Below are 21,792 nucleotides of genomic sequence, written 5' to 3'. Positions count from 1 at the left end.
CATGACTGAGCGACTTTCACTTTCTTTTCACATATTTGCCCTGATAGTTAAAAACCAGTTCCCACCAAAAAGACACAGCTTTCACTGCGTGCTTAGCTTACCTTGTCAAGAACCACATCACTGATGGGAGGCAGGCCCTCTGGTTTCTGAATGCATGCTGGCATGTACTGGAAATCCAGCAAGAACTCCCTGTCATACTGCTTCTTGCCTTCTGAATCAGGAGGCTTACAGGGTTCTAAAAAGAGGAAAGCAGGCAGACAACAGTCTATATGGTCATTGTATGTATATCCAGGAAAAACATAAGCTGACTCCAATATTTCATCTCATCATATATAAACAAAATCACAAAGAAAACAATGAGCTACAATCAGAAAATGTCATGGGAAGATTTTAACTGTTATTTGTTCTTTACCCCTTTGGGATATCTCTGGAGAGTAATCTGAAGTAAGGTGCTATAGGAACCATTTCATTTACACACAAGCAGACTTCGGTAGGGGACATGAATAATCTTCATTAAGTAAATTACCAGCCTTTTTTAAAAATAGTTTTTAAAAGTTGTATTCCATTTACAGTTATTACAAAATACTGGCTGCATTTCACATGTTGTACAATACATCCTTGTAGACTATGTTATGCTCCATAGTTTATATATAATACTTTTGGTTTCCTGCCAAAGGAGGATACTTTGGAACGTTACTATGGAGAGGAGAAAAAAGGTAAAAGGATGTAAAACACAAAATCAAATAACTTATTAAAGATTCTGAAAAGTCTAAGCAGACTATAGATTCCCCCCCAATTATAGTTTAATCTGAAGAAAATAAAATAATGGACCTCCTCGCTGAGCCAACTAAACTGGGAAAGGACACAGGCCTCGTCCAAGTGCCCCGCCCCTAACACAGCCTTAGCTAGCACTTTCCACACGGTGTTAAAGTAGTGTCTACCACAGTACTTATCTCAGCTAGCACTTTCCACACGGTGTTAAAGTAGTGTCTACCACACTACTTATCTCAGCTAGCACTTTCCACACGGTGTTAAAGTAGTGTCTACCACAGTACTTATTCTGCTACTGTTACTATTATTTCAGCTGTCATTATGATCCTATCATAATATAAAGCTGGGAAATTTCTTGAGATTTTTATTGTTACTAAAATCAAGTCACCGTTTTTTCTTTTAATTAACAAAACACTTATCAAAATCAGGCCCCAGATCACTTCATGACAGCGCCCGGTATCCTGCTTTATCTTAGTGGTTCTTAACATACAAGTCACAGCCTGACTGACGGTATGTGAGAATTCTGCAGGTATTTTATTACATTGTATTTATTAAAGTACCCACAGTTCATTAGGATCTGAGTTTTGAATTGCCTTTCCTCCCCAATTACTGACGGTGCGTGTTTCACCGAAGCAAAGAGCACTCAGTCAGTCAGCAGAGCTGGGGCCGCTAGGTGTGCACTTTATTATCCTCGCCAAACCGAAGGATAAAAATATAATCTACACAGTTGACAAAAATGACAACAGGGACTCAATCCCGGAAGAAGGACTGATGGTAGTCCCAGTGCTTGGTGATACAAGCCTAGATCTTTGGGAGAAATTTCAGTATTTTGAGCCCTAAGGTTAAAAACAAAATTTACAATAGAATAATCTTACAATTTCATAAGGCCCATTCCAAGTATTTCACTGGTAGTGTTTTCACTAAATATTAATGATCAGTATATTAAGATGGGACCAATCAAAGGCTTTCAAAAATTTCTGACTACAACTCACAGTAAGAAATATAGTGATTTCATGACCCTGAACAAATACACATATATAAATTAAAGTTAAAAAAACAAACAAATGATACATTCCTTACTGCATGTAATGCACTGACAATTTTTATTCTATTGTTTTTTTTTTAACAATGTTGGTTATAACTCACTAAAATAATTTCACAACCTATTAAATGGGTTAAAATCAGAAGTTTGAAGAATACTGGTCAAGATTATTTCTGAGGCCTGGTATTTTAAATTCAAACCCTACCTCACGCAGAAGTCTCTTTAGACTTGGCCAACTAAGAAAACCATTTCGCCTAACCCCACCGTTCCTCACATGTCCACGGAAAAACTATCCGTAAATCTGAAAGCCGACCATGGCTTACATGGCATAGCGACAGAGGTTTAGTGCATTTGACGGTGTCTAAAGGTGAAAGACCCTCTAGAGTTCATCACACATCTTACAGGGCACATCCACATCACTGGTGCTTAATGACTTAGCACACTGACTCTGACTGCCTACTGGAGTTCAGCTCTGCAGAGTGATTTCCATCAACAAAGTTAGTTCCAGCTTCCTGAAACAACAAGTATACTATCTCAAGGAATGTGGTCACCATATCTGAAACATTTCTTTCAATTAAAATGAATAAATTAAATTTCTCTTGTCAAATTTTATCAGCCTAGCACTGACTGAGTTCCTCTGCCAATAGCTCTTCCAATGCCAGTGAAAGCAGAGTACCAGCCAGCATCAGGTATCACTTCCGCCAACAAAGGACTCTCTGGATTTGCCAGTCAGTCAAGTATGCCTGCTGATTTATCCTGTAACTATTACACGTGATGAGCCTCTTCCTTCCATCCAATATTTCTTTAGGAGGAGGCAACATTTCTCTAAGTTGCAGTAGAGCGAAGAGGAGAACAAAAAACAGACACAGGAAGACAGGGATAAACTTACCTGATTTAAACGGGAATGTGACCCCTTCACCAGAACTATCAGTGGAGCCTGAATTAGCATCTATTCCTTCACCCTCAGAAACACTCTCAGCACCATTACGTACAGGCTCAGCTTCTTCTCCATTTTCTTCCACAGCTTTCACGTTTTTTAGGTCAGAGGGGTCTCTTTCAGGATGAAACCCTTGGCTCATTTTATCCTGTTCAGATTCAAGTATTTTGTCACCTGAAAGCTCCTCTTCAGCTTTAGGCTAAAGCATAAGTGAACACAGAGGTTATATTCTTTTCACTGTGTGTAAATACACATGAAGACCCATACTTATCCCCTCAAAAAAGCATAAGAAAACATATCACTCAAGATAAGAATGTCTGTGTTCAGCTTATGGTACTAGAATGGTAAGTTTATTTAAAACGCTTTTCTCATTTCATCTCCTGGGATAAAGCAGACAATTCCAACAGCTATTGAAATGCTTTAACATGACTAATGAAATCTAAATATATCAAAGTTTAAAAAGGAAAGAACTGTTAATCCCTGGAACTTGACGGACAGGAAAGAGTTCTAGTCAGAATCTAAATCAAGCACTCCTACCCCTGCCACTAACACTCAGCAGATATAAAAAGAAACACCAGAGGTACGTTTTGTGTTGTCCTCTGGCTGTGGAAAAAGAGTTCAATGAACAGTTTAAAGTGTCTAACTCCAACAAAGCTGACCATTGCTCCTTTAACAAGGAGGTCACTTGTTGGTTAAAATCTATTTTGTGTATTGGTTCTTAGAATTCTCTGAGATTCTGACCTTATTCAAATCATACTGGCACATATTCTCCCAGGGAGAAATCTGGGTTCCAGTGCATCTTATTTTTAAAAGGCAAAATAGAATTAAACTTATTCACCAGATTATTTCTGACCATCTCAGTTTCAGATACAACAACAACAAAGTGTTTCTTGAGGGCCGTATCAACCATCAAAACTCCGTGAGGCAAAGTTCTCGATGAACTTTAAAGTCTTTCTTTTTCATTAAAGGAAACATGCTGAAAATAATCCTTTGAAAGAAGCACTCAGAGGAAATAGGAACTTACTACAAATTCCAGTTAATAAATTCACATTAGGAGAGCCAAATTAGAGGCTCTATTGAATTGGCTGAACAGAGGATGGTATAAAAAAATGTTATATACACCAGGAAGTAGTTACCCCAACTGACTTATGAAAAAATTTTTTAAATAGTTGCAAACCCTACTTTGTTATTAAGTGAAATATTATAAAAGATATAATACTAATAATTTTTCATCTACTAACATCAGATTGAGGACAAGAGGAGAAGGGGGTGACAGAGAATGAGATGATGGGATGGCATCACTGAGTCAATTTACATGAGTTTGCGCCAACTCCCCAGAAATAGCGAAGAACAGGGAAGCCAGGAGTGCTGCAGTCCATGGGGTTGCAAAGAGCTGGACACGACTCAGCAACTGAACAACAAACAATCAGATCATGGGGAAAAGACGCTAGATTTTAGAATGTTATCAACAGAAACAGATGGTTTAAGGCCGTGTTTTCTAAAATGGAAATAAAATGTTCATGCAAACACACCCACACACATACTTCCTGTTCCTCCAACAAGACGAACATGGAAATCATCAGAAGACAGATGTAAAAAATTCCAACAAAAATAAATGTTAAAAATGATTTATCAATATTTTTATAAAACACGGCATAAAGTGAGGCATCTTTTATGTTTTACGAAAAAACTGATCTACCAAGTTTGAATCATACATTAGCAGCCTCATTTTTTCTTATTCTATACTCAACTATAATCTAAACTCAAAACTTCCCTGTAATACCACTTATGATTAAGTATAGGTCATCAAGACCTTGGGCTTCCCTGATAGCTCAGTTGGTAAAGAATCTGCCTGCAATGCAGGAGACCCCAGTTCGATTCCTGGGTCAGGAAGATCCCCTGGAGAAGGGAAAGGCTACCCTCTCCAGTATTCTGGCCTGGAGAATTCCATGGACTGTATAGTCTATGGGGTTGCAAAGTGTTGGACACGACTGAGCGACTTGCACTTTCACTTTCTTTCATCAAGATGTTTAATAAATTGGCACGAATCTTCAAACAGTTCTTAAACTTATTACAGAGTAGCATAACCACATTATGCATCATACAGAATTCTTATTTCAGGTCCTGGAAAGGTGAAAAAATGCTATTTTTATTTATAAAAATGTATTGAGTCATCTTCTCTGTGCCTAAAATCAACAACAACAGACGATCTGCTGGATATAAACAAAGGATGCATTACTGAGAAAGTCTATTTCTAACTGGAAAAAAAAAGTATAAAGAAACTTGGCCCATGAATGACAAACCATATTTCAGAACACAAAGAATCAATGAGGTGTCTGAGGCACACTGTTAGATGCAATATTTCTCAAGGGAATCCATAAAAAAAATACCTCCATTAAATATTTGATGATTACTTTTCCTTTAGTAGGATGGATTTCTATTGAACTAGTTTATAATTATCTAATCCTTCTTGAATTGTTTATCCAGAAAATCAGATTGAAAAAAGAAAGCACTTTATTGGCTAGACTGTCAAAGCAAACATTTTTATAGGAACTTACTAAATAAGAGTTTAGTTAACAAAAATGTCTGCTTAATGCAAGAATTTTTTTATGTGCCAGAAAATCAGACTGACAATTACATATGTAATGATGGGTGAAATATCCAAAAAGTTCTAAATACATTTTTGGTTGCCTTGAATAACAATTTTACAATGAATCATCCTTCACGCTATCTCTTTAGGCTGTAATTCAAAGAATTTGGTTAAATACTTGCAATGATGTAACAACTCAATCTACAACCTAAAATATACTGATCCCTGAAAAACATTCTTTTAAAGGCTGAGAAAAACCTAAGAAAAAGACAGCATGATGATCAATGAAAAATGAAGACAATGACAACCAATATTTCCTAAACTACTCTAGTGAATACTTAATTTTAGAAAGACAAGGGACTAGGATTTCTGGAAAAAGTATGCATGCAAATGACCAAATATCTTAGGTCAAGAAAACAGTGACTGGTTCAAAATGAGCCTAAATAATTCTCGTCCATGAAGAGTAATAATCTAAAGCAGGTTCAGCAAATTATGGACCGTGGGCCAATAGTGGGCCCCTTACCTGCTTTTGTAATGTGCACAAGGAAAGGATGTGTTTGTGCACACTTGTAACATTGGAAAAATATTTCAAAGAAGAATATTTTACGAAATGTGAGTATTACATAAAATTCAAATTTCAATGTTTACCAACAAACTTTCACTGAAATATAGCTACTCATTCATTTATACACTGTCCATGGTTGCTTTGGGGCTACAGAGGTAGGGCTGAGAAACTGCAGGGTCATAAGCCCACAAAGCCTGAACTAGTTACTATCTGGACTGTTAAACAGGAGAAGTTCGTCAACCCCTGACCTAAAGACGAGCATGAAAATCTGGAAGCACAGGAATGGTGACCTATCCATTTAATATTCAATAATGCTTTTAAAAATGCCACAGGGCAAAGGAACATAAAGTATAATAAAAGGAAGTGAATAAATTACAGCTGACTCTAAAGATAAACCCATTTGTGAAGCTCTTACAGCCGTACCAGGAATGTATGTGATTCCCCTGCCTCTGGAAGGTATTTTATTCTTTGTAGGAGCAACATTTTCTTGTTCAGCTGCAAAAGGAGTGTAGTAACTATTCACACCTCTATAACTTACTGCCAATTTTTACCCCTTGATAAGCACAATGAAACCACGCCCATGAAACATTTTAGAGGTCGCTATGGGACTAGCTGTGACATCAACAGAGCATCACATGAGAGCAATGACGGGACAGGGGGAAGTAACAGAGGGCACTGTGAGCGGCCTCAAGAAGGTAAGCATTATCACTAGATCGAAAGTTTTATAAAACAAATGCATTTACAGTCATTTAAAAATGATTTCTACATTTTAATGTTATCATCTTAAACATTCAATGAAGATTATTTTAATAAAGTAGATATAAGAACTCAAAAATAAAAACAACCAAGAAACATGCAAACTGTTTATATTACTCTTCTTTAAAAGCTTCAGTATATAACAATAGGCATATTGAGATTAGAGACTATGAAACTGGTAGAGCACTGCTTAGGATGAAATCTGCCCTTGATTCTCCCTCACATCTTGTCCTGGACTTGGTGTACAGTATCCTACAGCAAAATCCATGTTACTGGGATGCAGGTAAAAGACAAAAAATTCAAAATCAGTTTCCTTAAAATACACTTGATGATTTCCACCAGGACAGCTAATAGGCATTTGAAAAAAAACAAAACAAAACACTTTTTTTTTAAAAAAAAAACAAGATTAGTCTTTACATATGGTAATATAAGGGAAAAATTAACGATACTTACTTTTGCTATTTGAGAAGAGGTATTTTAAAAAAGAAACAACAATTCAGTGAAATTGAACAAGCTACTAACAACCTTTAAAAAATTCTTTAAATGGATTTGAAAAAAAAAAAAATCTGACTCTGAGCTTGATATATTTGCTTGGAAAACAGTATCTCAAGAAAAAGTTATAAACACACACTTTTCTGAGAAAACAGCACCACTGTTTTGAAGATGAGCTGAGGATATTTACTGCTGCTCCTTACCTCCAATTCTGCCTCTAACAACTCTTCAGTGGCTCGGGTCCGGTCTTTTGGTTTCTTCCACATCTTTGGTGCAGGTATAGCTGTCTGAGCTGAAATAGAAGAGCAGGGTGCCATTACTTCCAACTGCAAAAATTGAAAATATTAGGTTTAAACGATACCTCTATTCAAATTTAGCAAAAAGAGGGCTTCCTGCACAGTCAGGAGACAGATGGATGATAAGTGAAGAACTGTAACTGTGGCCCAAAGAAGCTGCAATGACAAATGTCTTAGGCACAAATTGTTCACATCAGCTCATATAGCCTTCAACCAGTGGCCTAAGTCCCTCCTATTTCACGGTTAGGACCTACCAAGCCACACAATTCAGTATGAGGTGAGTATCTATATAAGAAACTGGGCTACCAGCCAATTCTAGACTTGGGTCTGTTTCTATTGTTGATCGACTATGTGATCTTAAGCAAGTAACACTTCTCAGGTACTAGCATATTCAACTATAAAGTTTAAGAGTAAGACTAGATGATATCTAAGGTGCCTTTAAGCTACAAAAAATACTAGATTCCAGATTTTGTTTTAAAAAAGTCAGCAGAAGTATGCTTTGATTAAGATTTCATGAGAGGGGCAGCATTCACACAATACTGAGTTCTCATTTGACATCAGTACTGCGGGCCGGCGGCTGGGGCGGAAATTAAGGAAGAAATACTGAGTTCTCACTTCACATCAGTACCTCAGGCCGGCACTTTCGCACGGCTGGGGCGGAAATTAAGGAAGAAATACCGAGTTCTCACTTCACATCAGTACTGCGGGCCGGCGCTTTCGCACGGCTGGGGCGGAAATTAAGGAAGAAATACAGAGTTCTCACTTCACATCAGTACTGCGGGCCGGCGGCTGGGGCAGAAATTAAGGAAGAAATACCGAGTTCTCACTTCACATCAGTACTGCGGGCCGGTGCTTTCATACGGCCGGGGCGAAAATTAAGGAAGAAATAGGTAATGTGTTCTTTTGGCTGTGCTGCATGCCTTGCAGGATCTTAGTTCCCTGACCAGGGATCGAACCCAGGTGTGAGTCCTAACCACTGAACCACCAGGGAGTTCCCAGGAACATAATTTTTATTGAATTATTCTAGTGTATCAGAAGTTCCAGACGGAAAACTAAGCTTACAAAGAATTTTTAAAAATTTACTTGGCTTACAAAGTCCACAAAATCAACGTTTGGACATACAACTTAAAGATACTTGGAACATCAGAAAGCAAATAAAACATGTTTTAAAGGATCCCACAGAAGGCAGTTGCACTCATCTCACACGCTAGTAAAGTAATGCTCAAAATTCTCCAAGCCAGGCTTCAGCAATACATGAACTGTGAACTTCCAGATGTTCAAGCTAGTTTTAGAAACGGCAGAGGAACCAGAGATCAAATTGTCAATGTCTGCTGGATCATTGAAAAAGCACGAGAGTTCCAGAAAAACATCTATTTCTGCTTTACTGACTATGCCAAAGCCTTTGACTGTGTGGATCACAATAAACTGTGGAAAATTCTGAAAGAGATGGGAATACCAGGCCACCTGATCTGTCTCTTGAGAAACCTGTATGCAGGTCAGGAAGCAACAGTTAGAACTGGACATGGAACAACAGACTGGTTCCAAATAGGAAAAGGAGCACGTCAAGGCTGTATATTGTAACCCTGCTTATTTAACTTCTATGCAGAGTACATCATGAGAAATACTGGGCTGGAGAAAGCACAAGCTGGAATCAAGATTGCCAGGAGAAATATCAATAACCTCAGATATGCAGACGACACCACCCTTATGGCAGAAAGTGAAGAACTAAAGAGCCTCTTGATGAAAGTGAAAGAGGAGAGTGAAAAAGTTGGCTTAAAGCTCAACATTCAGAAAACTAAGATCATGGCATCTGGTCCCATCACTTCATGGAAAATAGATGGGGAAACAGTGGAAACAGTGTCAGACTTTATTTTTTTGGGCTCCAAAATCACGGCAGATGGTGATTGCAGCCATGAAATTAAAAGACGCTTACTCCTTGGAAGGAAGGTTATGGCCAACCTAGATAGCATATTTAAAAGCAGAGACATTACTTTGCCAACAAAGGTTTATCTAGTCAAGGATATGGTTTTTCCAGTGGTCATGTATGGATGTGAGAGTTGGACGGTGAAGAAAGCTCAGCACCAAAGAATTGATGCTTTTGAAATGTGGTGTTGGAGAAGACTCTTGAGAGTCCCTTGGACTGCAAGGAGATCCAACCAGTCCATCCTAAAGGAGATCAGTCCTGGGTGTTAATTGGAAGGATGGATGTTGAAGCTGAACACCAATACTTTGGCCACCTCATGCGAAGAGTTGACCCATTTGAAAAGACCCTAATGCTGGGAAGGATTGGGGGCAGGAGGAGAAGGGGACGACAGAGGATGAGATGGTCGGATGGCATCACCGACTCGATGGACATGGGTTTGGGTGGACTCTGAGAGCTGGTGATGGACAGGGAGGCCTGGCGTGCTGCGATTCATGGGGTCACAAAGAGTCAGACACGACTGAGTGACTGAACTGAACTGAACTGACAGAAGGCAGTCAGTGGTGCAGAATAGTAAAGAAGCTGCCTGCAATGCAAGAGACCTGGGTTTGATCCCTGGATTGGGAAGATCCCCTGGAGGAGGGAAGGGCACCCATTCCATAGACAGAGGAGCCTACAGCCTATGGGGTCACAGAATTGGACATGACTGAGTGACTTCAGATGAGACCAGAAGGCGGCACGAGTCCAAAGCAAGCAGTGAGGTACTAAGGCAGATGGGAAGGGAGGGGGAAGAGTCAAAGGAAGTCCACTTTATAAACATACAGACGTTACTCAAAGTGAATGAACACAAAGCCGAAGGAACCATCTAACCTAACTTCTGACAGAAATAAAAGGTCGCACTGAGACTAAACCAACCAGTCTCTCTGGGTGATTCAAATCGTTTTTGGAAGAACGGTACAATATAAACACTCACACTCGTCTTGGGAACAAGGAAAAAGAGACAATCTTCTCAAAACTATTGCACCATCATAAAAATACTCTGTAAATCTCTTTTATTACCCACTCCTCAAACCAAGTTGTCTTTATTCTTCCCTTTACAGACCATATGAATGAGAAAACATTATTAGACCAATGGCTACTCTTCCTTCGCAGCCTACCCAAGGTAAACCATTTTCTCAAAGTATGGAACTCAGATTACAGTAACTACAGCTGGATTTAAATTTGCTTTTGCCTCAGCCTTATGATGAATATGTATATTCAAGTATTAGTGTGTGTGATATGTGGTGGTCTCTCTCCATTTTTTATGGATCTTCTGATTTTATATTAGCAGTCTGTTTTATGTGCATCCCTCCAAAATGTTTGTGATTAATTCTGCTTTCATAGAAGAATTCTTTTTAAGAATTATAGAGTTTGAGAAACCTGCATATTAAGATTAAAATTTTATTTCATATATACATGAATTCAGCGTTAATTTTCATTCACGGAAAAGGGAAGACCACTTCCTGAAGGATTTGTTAGAATCAAATATAAACTTGGGTATCGTTTCCTCTAAACCAAGAAAACCAAAGATGTAGATAAACTTTTCCTCATAACTGTATCAAACAAACCCAAAACATTAAAACATTTCTTCCATGGGCAACATTAACACATTTAACATGCTTTTTTAAAAAATCAGCTACTTGCATAGCAGAAATTGTTACTCTGTTCAAACGGCTAAAGTTTTGATTTAAAGTAATAATTCACAAGAAGAGGTGAGAGAAAGCACACACCTACTTGGGAGATACTCAGTCCTTTAAAAAAGTGTACACAGATACACATCGTGTGTCTACTGATTGTGATAAACACCCCCTCTCCTACTTTTATTGATGGAGGGGTGCAGTAACCTTTGGGTGTGCTACAGTGGGGAGAAGAAGTAGGGGACCAGGGAGGAAGTGAGGGAGGGGGAGAGACAGAAACACCAGCTGCCAGATTTCAAGAACAATTAATACCAAATTAGAAGAAGGGAAGTAAATTTAGGATACTGTCTCAGATTTGTTCTTTCTTTTCTAGTCCATTTCTCATGCCTATGTCTTAATTAGGCCCTTATTGCTGCACTGATTTAACTATGAGAGAGGCTCAACTCACTGCCTCCAATCTGTATTAAATACACTACTGTCTGAATGATGGCCTCTCTAAATAATTGATTTGATTGGTTGTTCTTTTACTTAAAACATTCCTTAAGGCATCATCCACAGTGCCAAGCAAAGTTCCTTACACAAGGTGGTGGTTATTGTTCAGTCGCCAAGTTGCGTCTGACTCTCTGTAACCCCATGAACTGCAGCAGGCCAGGCTTCCCTATCCTTCACTATCTCCGGGAGCTTGCTCAAACTCATGTCCGTTGAGTCAGTGATGCCATCCAATCACCTTATCCTCTGTCACCCCCCTCTCCTCTTGCCCTCAATCTTTCCCAGCATCCAGGTCTTTTCGAATGAACTGGTTCTTCACATCAGGTGGCCAAAGTATTTACGCTTCAGCTTCAAGCATCAGCCCTTCTAATGAATATTCAGGACTGATTTCCTTTAGAATTGACTGGTTAGATCTCCTTGCTGTCCAAAGGACTCTCAAGAGTCTTCTGCAGCACCACAATTTGAAAGCATCAGTTCTTCGGTGTTCAGCCTTCTTTATGGTCCAACTCTCACATCCATACATGACTACTGGAAAAACCATAGCTTTGACTATATGGACCTTTGTCGGTAAAGCGATGTCTCTGCTTTTTAATACACTGTCTAGGTTTGTCATAGCTTTTCTTGCAAGCAGCAAGCGTCTTTTGGTTTCATGGCTGTAGTCACCATCTGCAGTGATTGGAACCCAAGAAAATAAAGTCTGTCAACTGTGTCCACTTTTCCCCCATCTATTTGCCATGAAGTGATGGGACCAGATGCCATGACCTTAGTTTTTTGAATGCTGAGTTTTGAGTCAGCTTTTCCACTCTCCTCTTTCACCTTCATCAAGAGGTTCTTTAGTTCTTCTTCACTTTCTGCCATTAAAGCGATATCATCTGCATATCTGCAATTCTGATTCCACCTCATGATTCATCCAGTTTGGCACTTCATGTGAAGTACACTGAATAGAAGTTAACTTTCCTAATTCTGAACCAGTCTGTTGTTCCATGTCCAATACTAACCAGTGCTTCTTGTCCTGCATACAGGTTTCTCAGGAGGCAGGTAAGATGGTCAGGTAGAAATTCAAATTTGTTGACTGAATAAATAATAGCAGTTCTCTCTTAAAGAAGTATTATTGACATTCCCAAGACAAATTCTTTTTCCCCTGCCTTGCATTAAAGCACCACAGGGCAACAGACAATCTTGCATGAGATTCATAACTACCTGAATTTAGAAATACCTAATGGAGCCTCCCCAACTTTCCATAAGAATTCAACTCTCGGAGGAACACTGATTTAAAACAGAGCATGTTGTTGTTGTTTAGTGTCTTAAGTCATGTCCAACTCTTTTGTGACCCCAAAGAAGTCTAGCTTGCTAGACTGCTAGACTTCTCTGTCCATGGGATTTTCCAGGCAAGAATATTGGAGTGGGTTGCTATTTCCTTCTCCAGCGGATCTTCCCCACCCAGGGAATCAAACTTGTGTTTCCTGCATTGGCAGGCAGATTCTTTACCACTGAGCCACCCAGGAAGCCCCCAAAACAAAGAATAAGTAAAATCAAAGAAAGCAAAGCTATGATTTCAAGATTTTTGCAAATTTTTACATTACTGGATAGAAGATGTTTTCCTTCAGAGCTCTTTTTATGAAATAACTAATACAAATTCCGAAAAATATTGGGGATACAGAAAAGTTTAATCACTGGGTTTTAATAAATAAATGGAACTACATCAAACTAAAAAGCTTCTGCACAGCAAAGGAAACCATCATCAAAGTGAAAAGGCAACTAACTAAAAGGGAGAAGATATCTGCAAATTATATATCTAATAAGGGGCTAATATTCAAAATATATGAAGAACTCATACAAATCAACAACAAAATCCCAACCAAACTGATTTAAAAAATGGGCAGAGGATCTGAACACATATTTTCCCAAAGACAATATACAGATGGCCCACAGGCACATGAAACATGTTCTACATCACTTATTATCAGGAAAACATAAATTCAAATCACAAGGAGAGAGCAACCATACCTGTCAGAATGGCTACTATTGAAAAGATAGGAAATAACAAATGTTGGAGAGGATGTGGAGAAAAGGGAACCTTTGTACATTGTTGCTGCGAGTGTAAATTCTTGTAGCCACTATAGGAAATAGTACAGAGATTCCCCCCAAATTTAAAAACAACTACCACACAACCAAGGTATTCCATTTCTGGGTATTTATCTGAAGAATATGGCAACACTAATTAAAAAAAAATATATGCACCTCTGTATTTAATGCAGCATTATATACAACAGCTAAGATATGGAAACAACCTAAGTGTCCACTGATGGCTAAATGCATAAAGAAGATGTGGGGTTCACTTGTGCACACACACACACACACACACACAAATGGACTATGACACAGCCATAGAGAACAACGAAGTCCCAGGTGGCTCAGTGATAAAGAATCTGCCTGCCAATGCAGAAGACATGGGGGTCAATCCCTGCACTGGGAAGAACCCCTGGAGGAGGAAATGGCAACCGACCCCACTATTCTTGCCTGGGAAGTTTTATGGACAGAGGAGCATGGTGGGTGATAGTCCACGGGGTCGCCAAAGAGTCAGACATGACTTAGCAACTGAAGAACAACCATTTGTGACAACACGGATGGGACCTGCAGGTCCTGTGCTACGTGAAATAAATCAGATGGGAAGAGAAACACTGAACGATGGCACTCCTGTGGAACACATACCAGACAAAATCAAAGCAAACTCACAGACACAGAGGACAGGCTAGTCGTTACCAAGGGGGAAGGAGGAGGGAAAAATGGGTGAAGGGGGTCAACCGGATTGTGATGGAGAGGAAACAGACTTGTGGTGGTGACTACCTGTAGTGTATACAGATGCAGAACTATAAAGTGGTATGCCCAGAACTTACCTGAGTAAAAACAAAAAAAGGGGGGGATACTTCACTACTGCTAAGCGAAGGTCCCAAGTACGTTGTCACAGAGTTGGATATAAACAGTAGAATGTTCCAATAATGGAATTTGCAGTGAGATGCCCGCCTCTTTAATACCCACTTCTTGTTTTTTTTAAATACTTTTATGTATGTGACTGCACCGGGTGTTAGCTGCAGCACACAGGATCTTTAGTTGTGGCACACAGTTTCTTAGTTGTCACATGTGAGATCCAGTTCTCTGATCAGGGATCGAAGCCGGGTCCCCTGCATCGGGGGCGCAGAGTCTTAGCCACTGGACCACCAAGGAAACCCCCAACAGCCACTTCCAATCCCTTCTCATTACTGTCTCCATCCCCCTCCAGCATTTTTCCTTTTTTCTCCCACAACAGCTTTGAAATCCTAAAAGTCACAATAAATTATTCTGATTACATCATATTCAAGAATTCTGTCTAGAGTTTTTGAGGATGGGGATCTTATCCTCTCCTTTTTTCCTGCCATAAATCCTTATGAGAACCTAGGTAATTCTGATGATTTATTTAAGGAACTGGGGCAGAACACAGAAAAAAACCTCCAAGTGAGAGAAGGATGAAGTATTTACAAAGGAGACATAAATAACTGGAAAAGAATTACAGTGATAAATATGCAAGAATGATAGGGTCACTGAGAGATGTTTGTCAAACAAAAGAAACACTAGAATGTAAGTCAGTAGGGGTTTCTTCAGTCTTCTGAGGTGCTGCTATTTGATACGGATGGATGGATTGGTAGCATCTGTTAAAAAAAGGTGCTTTGTTCTAGACTGCTTCACAGAAAATGAAGTAGTAATAGAAGCAAGACTCCACAGGACCTAGCACTGAAACCAAGAAGTAAGTATAATAAAAAGATGAATCTAGACTTAAATTCCACCAAAATATACATCTACAACACGAAAATTTTAAAATTTTTACTTCCAGTTTTAACAGTAAATACCATCACAGTAAGAGTCAAATTACAGGTTTATTGATTTTATTGATGTTAATCAACACCTACTTTTCAGTTTTATGATTCTTTCTTTTCCTATTATTTCCTGTTTTCTATTTTTTATCTTCCCTATTATCTTTATTATTTCCTTTGGGTTTAATTTTGCTTTCCTTCTTTATTTAATGTAAAATTTCGGCTTTACTGGTGTATAAATGACATATAAAATTCTAAGATATTCAAAATGTACACTGTGGTGATTTAATATGTGCACACACACTGGGAAGGGTCCCTCCGTCTAGTTAACACACCATCATCTCATATATTTACCTTTTTTCTTGGGTGGTAACAACACGCAAGTTCTATTCTCTTTGCAAATTTCAGGGATACAATAGTTATTAACTACACTCACCATGCTTTACGTTGGATCTCAGAAATGATTCATCTTATAAAATTTGTTCATTTAATAGTTTCGTCAGATGGAGGTTGAGTCAATAATTTGAGACCATTTTCATTTTTACAATGGTCATTTAGTGGCATCAACTGCCACCTGAGTACTATCTTGGTAGTGTGGTAGGCAGAAAAACATACTGCCACAGATATCCACGTCCCAGTCCCTGGACCTTGTGAGTATGTTACCTGACGTGACGAAAGTGCTTTTGCTGATGTCATTAAGTTTAAGGAATCTTGACAGTTCAGTTTAGTTCAGTTGCTCAGTCGTGTCCAACTCTGAGACCCCATGGACTGCAGCACGCCAGGCCTCCCGGTCCATCACTAACTCACAGAGTTTACTCAAACTCACGTCCATTGACTTGGTGATGCCATCCAATCATCTAATCCTCTGTTGTCCCCTTCTCTTCCCGCCTTCAATCTTTCCCAGCATCAGGGTCTTTTCCAATGAGTCAGTTCTTCGCAGCAGGTGCCAAAGTATTGGAGTTTCAACTTCAACATCAGACCTTCCAAAGACTATTCAGGACTGATTTCCTGTAGGATGGACTGGTTGGATCTGCTTGAAGTCCAAAGGACTCTCAAGAGTCTTCTCCAACACTACAGTTCAAAAACATTAATTCCGTGGCGCTCAGCTTTCTTCAGCGACCAACGCTCACATCCACACATGACTACTGGAAAAACCATAGCCTTGACTAGACAGACCTTTGTTGGCAAAGTAACGTCTCTGCTTTTTAATATACTGTCTAGATTGGTCAAAACTTTTCTTCCAAGGAGTAAGTGTCTTTTAATTTCATGGCTGCAGTCACCATCTGCAGTGATTTGTAGCCCCCCAAAATAAAGTCTCTCGCTGTTTCCACTGTTTCCCCATCTATTTGCCATGAAATGATGGGACTGGATGCCACGATCTTAGTTTTCTGAATGTTGAGCTTTAAGCCAACTTTTTCACTCTCCTCTTTCACTTTTATCAAGAGGCTCTTTAGTTCTTCTTCAAGGAATCTTGACAGGGAGATTATTATCCTGGAGTAACCCAATGGATCCAATCTGATCAAAAGGATTCTTATGCGGGGTGGGAGGGGGAGGCAGGAGAACTGAACAGATAAGAAGATGCTATGTTGCCTTTTAGAACTAACACCCAAAAAAGATGTCCTTTTCATTATAGGGGACTGGAATGCAAAAGTAGGAAGTCAAGAAACACCTGGCGTAACAGGCAAGTTTGGCCTTAGAGTACAGAATGAAGCATGGCAAAGGCTAACAGAGTTTTGCCACGAGAACACACTGGTAATAGCAAACACCCTATTCCAACAACACAAGAGAAGACTCTACACGTGGACATCACCAGATGGTCAACACCGAAATCAGATTGATTATATTCTTTGCAGCCAAAGATGGAGAAGCTATATACAGTCACCAAAAACAAGATCGGGAGCAGACTGTGGCTCAGGTCATGAACTGCTTATTGCCAAATTCAGACTTAAATTGAAGAAAGTAGGGAAAACCACTAGACCATTCAGGTATGACCTAGATCAAATCCCTTATGAGTATACCGTGGAAGTGACAAATAGATTTAAGGGTCTAGACCTGATAGACAGAGTGCCTGATGAACTAAGGACAGAGGTTCGTGACATTGTACAGGAGACAAGGATCAAGAAAATCCCCATGGAAAAGAAATGCAAAAAAGCAAAATGGCTGTCTGAGGAGGCCTTACAGATAGCTTGGAAGAGAAGAGAAGCGAAAAGGAAAGGAGAAAAGGAAAGATATTCCCATCTGAATGCAGAGTTCCAAAGAATAGCAGGAGAGATAAGAAAGCCTTCCTCAACAATCAGTGCAAAGAAATAGAGGAAAACAACAGATTGGGAAAGACTAGAGATCTCTTCAAGAAAATTAGAGATACCAAAGGAACACTTCATGCAAAGATGGGCTCGATAAAGGACAGAAATGGTATGGACCTAACAGAAGCAGAAGATGTTAAGAAGAGGTGGCCAGAATACACAGAAGAACTGTACAAAAAAGATCTTCACGACCCAGATAATCACGATAGCGTGATCACTCACCTAGAGCCAGACATCCTGGAATGTGAAGTCAAGTGGGCCTTAGAAAGCATCACTATGAACAAAGCTAGTGGAGGTGATGGAATTCCAGTTGAGCTATTTCAAATCCTCAAAGGTGATGCTGTGAAAGTGCTGCACTCGATATGCCAGCAAATCTGGAAAACTCAGCAGTGGCCACAGGACTGGAAGCGGTCCGTCTTCGTTCCAATCCCAAAGAAAGGCAATGCCAAAGAATGCTCAAACTACTGCACAATTGCACTCATCTCACACGCTAGTAAAGTAATGCTCAAAATTCTCCAAGCCAGGCTTCAGCAATACGTGAACCGTGAACTTCCAGATGTTCAAGCTGGTTTTAGAAAAGGCAGAGGAACCAGAGATCAAATTGCCAATATCTGCTGGATCATCGAAAAAGCAAGAGAGTTCCAGAAAAACATCTATTTTTGCTTTATTGACTATGCCAAAGCCTTTGACTGTGTGGATCACAATAAACTGTGGAAAATTCTGAAAGAGATGGGAATACCAGACCATCTGACCTGTCTCTTGAGAAACCTGTATGCAGGTCAGGAAGCAACAGTTAGAACCGGACATGGAACAACAGACTGGTTCCAAATAGGAAAAGGAGTACGTCAAGGCTGTATATTGTCACCCTGCTTATTTAACTTATATGCAGAATACATCATGAGAAACGCTGGGCTGGAAGAAACACAAGCTGGAATCAAGATTGCCGGGAGAAATATCAAAAACCTCAGATATGCGGATGACACCACCCTTATAGCAGAAAGTGAAGAAGAACTAAAGAGCCTCTTGATGAAGGTGAAAGAGGAGAGTGAAAAAGTTGGCTTAAAGCTCAACGTTCAGAAAACTAAGATCATGGCATCTGGTCCCATCACTTCATGGGAAATAGATGGGGAAACAGTGGAAACAGTGTCAGACTTTATTTTTTTGGGCTCCAAAATCACTGCTGATGGTGATTGCAGCCATGAAATTAAAAGACGCTTACTCCTTGGAAGGAAGGTTATGGCCAACCTAGATAGCATATTTAAAAGCAGAGACATTACTTTGCCAACAAAAGTACGTCTAGTCAAGGCTATGGTTTTTCCAGTGGTCATGTATGGATGTGAGAGTTGGACGGTGAAGAAAGCTGAGCGCCGAAGAATTGATGCTTTTGAACTGTGGTATTGGAGAAGACTCTTGAGAGTCCCTTGGACTGCAAGGAGATCCAATCAATCCATCTTAAAAGAGATCAATCCTGGGTGTTCATTGGAAGGTCCGATGTTGAAGCTGAAACTCCAATACTTTGGGCACCTCATGCGAAGGGTTGACTCATTGGAAAAGACCCTAATGCTGGGAAGGATTGGGGCAGGAGGAGAAGGGGACGACAGAGGATGAGATGGTTGGATGGCATCACCGACTTAATGGACATGGGTTTGGGTAGACTCCGGGAGTTGGTGATGGACAGAGAGGCCTGGCGTGCTGCAATACATGGGGTAGCAAAGAGTCGGACACAACTGAGCGACTGAACTGAACTGATGTTGCTGGCTTTCAAGATAGAGGAAGGGGCCCCAAGACAAGGAATATATGTATTTCTGAAAGATGGAAAAAGCAAGAGAACAGATTCTCTCCCAGAGCTTCCAGAAGAAACAAAGACCTTCTGATATCTTGACTTTCAGTGCAACCAAGTTTGGACTCCTGATCTTTCAAATTGTGGTGGTCTGTTATAGAGAGGTGGGCGGCGGCTGCGGTGCAGGAGCGGCTAGGGGCAGAGAGGAGATATCCCACGTCCAGGGTTAAGAGCGGCGGCCGTAAGGACATACCCCACATCCAAGGTAAGGAGCAGTAGCTTCGCTTTCCTAGAGCAGCCGTGAAGAGATCCACACGTCCAAGGTAAGAGAAACTCAAGTAAGACAGTAGGCGCTGAGAGAGGGCATCAGAGGGCAGACAGACGGAAAACACAATTACAGAAAACTAGCCAATCTGATCACGGGGACCACAGCCTCGTCTAACTCAGTGAAACTAAGCCATGCCGTGTGGGGCCACCCAACACAGACGGGTCATGCTGGAGAGGTCTGACAGAATGTGGTCCACTGGAGAAGGGAATGGCAAACTACTTCAGTATTCTTGCCTTGAGAAACCCATGAACAGTATAAAATTATAGGCAAAAAGATAGGACACTGAAAGATGAACTCCCCAGGTAGGTAGGAGCCCAATATGCTAATAGAGACCAGTGGAGAAATAACTTCAGAAAGAATGAAGGGCTGGAGCCAAGGCAAAAACAACACTCAGTTGTGGATGTGACTGGTGATAGAAGCAATGTCTGATGCTGTAAAGAGCAATATTGCATAGGAACCTGGAATGTTAAGTCCATGAATCAAGGCAAATTGGAAGTGGTCAAATAGGAGATGGCAAGAGTGAATGTAGACATTCTAGGAATCAGCAAACTAAAATGGACTGGAAAGGGGGAATTTAACTAAGATGACCATTTTATCTACAACTGTGGCCAGGAATCCCTTAGAAGAAATGGAGTAGCCATCATAGTCAACAAAAGAATCCGAAATGCAGTACTTGGATGCAATCTCAAAAACAACAGAACGATCTCTGTTCATGTCCAAGGCAAACCATTCAATATCACGGTAATCCAAGCCTATGCCCCGACCAGTAATGCTGAAGAAGCTGCAGTTGAATGGTTCTATGAAGACGTACAACACCTTTTAGAACTAACACCCATAAAGATGTCCTTTTCATTACAGGGGACTGGAATACAAAAGTAGGAAGTCAGGAAACACCTGGAATAACAGGCAAATTTGGCCTTGGAGTTCAGAATGAAGCAGGGCAAAGGCTAATAAGAGTTTTGCCAAGAGAATCCACTGGTCATAGCAAACGCCCTCTTCCAACAACACAAGAGAAGATTCTACACATGGACATCACCAGATGGTCAACACTGAAATCAGACTGATTATATTCTCTGCAGCCAAAGATGGAGAAGCTCTATACAGTCAGCAAAAACAAGACCGGGAACTGACTGTGGCTCAGATCATGAACTCCTTATTGCCAAATTCCGACGTAAACTGAAGAAAGTGGGGAAAACCACTAGACCATTCAGGTATGACCTAAATCAAATCCCTTATGATTATACAGTGGAAGTGAGAAATAGATTTAAGGGACTAGATCTGGTGGACAGAGTGCCTGATGAAATATGGACAGAGGTTCGTGACACTGTACATACGAAGATAGGGATCAAGACGATCCACAGGAAAAAGACATGCAAAAAAGCAAAATGGCTGTCTGAGGAGGCCGTACAAATAGCTGTGAAAAGACGGGAAGAGAAAAGCAAAGGAGAAAAGGAAAGATATTCCGCTGTGAAAAGACGGGAAGAGAAAAGCAAAGGAGAAAAGGAAAGATATTCTGCTGTGAAAAGACGGGAAGAGAAAAGCCAAGGAGAAAAGGAAAGATATTCCCATCTGAATGCAGAGTTCCAAAGAATCGCAAGGAGAGATAAGAAAGCCTTCCTCAGCGATCAGTGCAAAGAAATAGAGGAAAACAACAGAATGGGAAAGACTAGAGATCTCTTCAAGAAAATTAGAGATACCAAGGGCACATTTCATGCAGAGATGGGCTCAATAAAGGACAGAAATAGTATGGACCTAACAGAAGCAGAAGATATTAAGAAGAGGTGGCAAGAATACACAGAAGAACTGTACAAAAAAGATCTTCAAGACCCAGATAATCACAATGGTGTGATCACTCACCTAGAGCCAGACATCCTGGAATGTGAAGTCAAGTGGGGCTTAGGAAGCATCACAAAGCTAGTGGAGGTGATGGAATTCCAGATGAGCTATTTCAAATCCTGAAAGATGATGCTGTGAAAGTGCTGCGCTCAATATGCCAGC

At 40.1% G+C, this 21,792-nt stretch overlaps 1 protein-coding gene and 1 long non-coding RNA gene across 44 annotated transcripts in view; one reads left to right on the top strand and one right to left on the bottom strand.

The window, feature by feature from the left end:
- EIF4G3 (eukaryotic translation initiation factor 4 gamma 3) overlaps nt 1-21,792 on the bottom strand; it is a 357,082-nt gene that overhangs the window by 81,237 nt on the left and 254,053 nt on the right. For all 43 annotated transcript variants that reach the window (XR_014078267.1, XR_014078269.1, XR_014078268.1 and 40 more), the window contains 3 exons: nt 7,357-7,445; nt 2,703-2,949; nt 102-235 (listed from right to left, as the gene is read on the bottom strand). Coding sequence is in view for 31 of the 43 variants with exons in the window: in XM_081574712.1 (XP_081430838.1) it covers nt 102-235; nt 2,703-2,949; nt 7,357-7,445 (470 nt within the window). In the remaining 12 variants the exon portion in view is untranslated. The remainder of the gene's footprint in view (nt 1-101; nt 236-2,702; nt 2,950-7,356; nt 7,446-21,792) is intronic.
- Nucleotides 6,536-21,271, top strand: LOC145540315 (uncharacterized). Its single transcript, XR_014078279.1, has 3 exons — nt 6,536-6,600; nt 10,471-10,532; nt 17,017-21,271. It is a non-coding gene; the product is annotated as an uncharacterized LOC145540315 (long non-coding RNA).

Source organism: Giraffa tippelskirchi, chromosome 3 (genome assembly GCF_054371585.1).
Source record: "Giraffa tippelskirchi isolate mGirTip1 chromosome 3, T2T-mGirTip1v1.2.pri, whole genome shotgun sequence".
Classification (NCBI taxonomy): Eukaryota; Metazoa; Chordata; class Mammalia; order Artiodactyla; family Giraffidae; genus Giraffa; species Giraffa tippelskirchi.
Note: the sequence above shows the minus strand (reverse complement) of the source record. Positions and strands in the feature narration are given on the sequence as shown.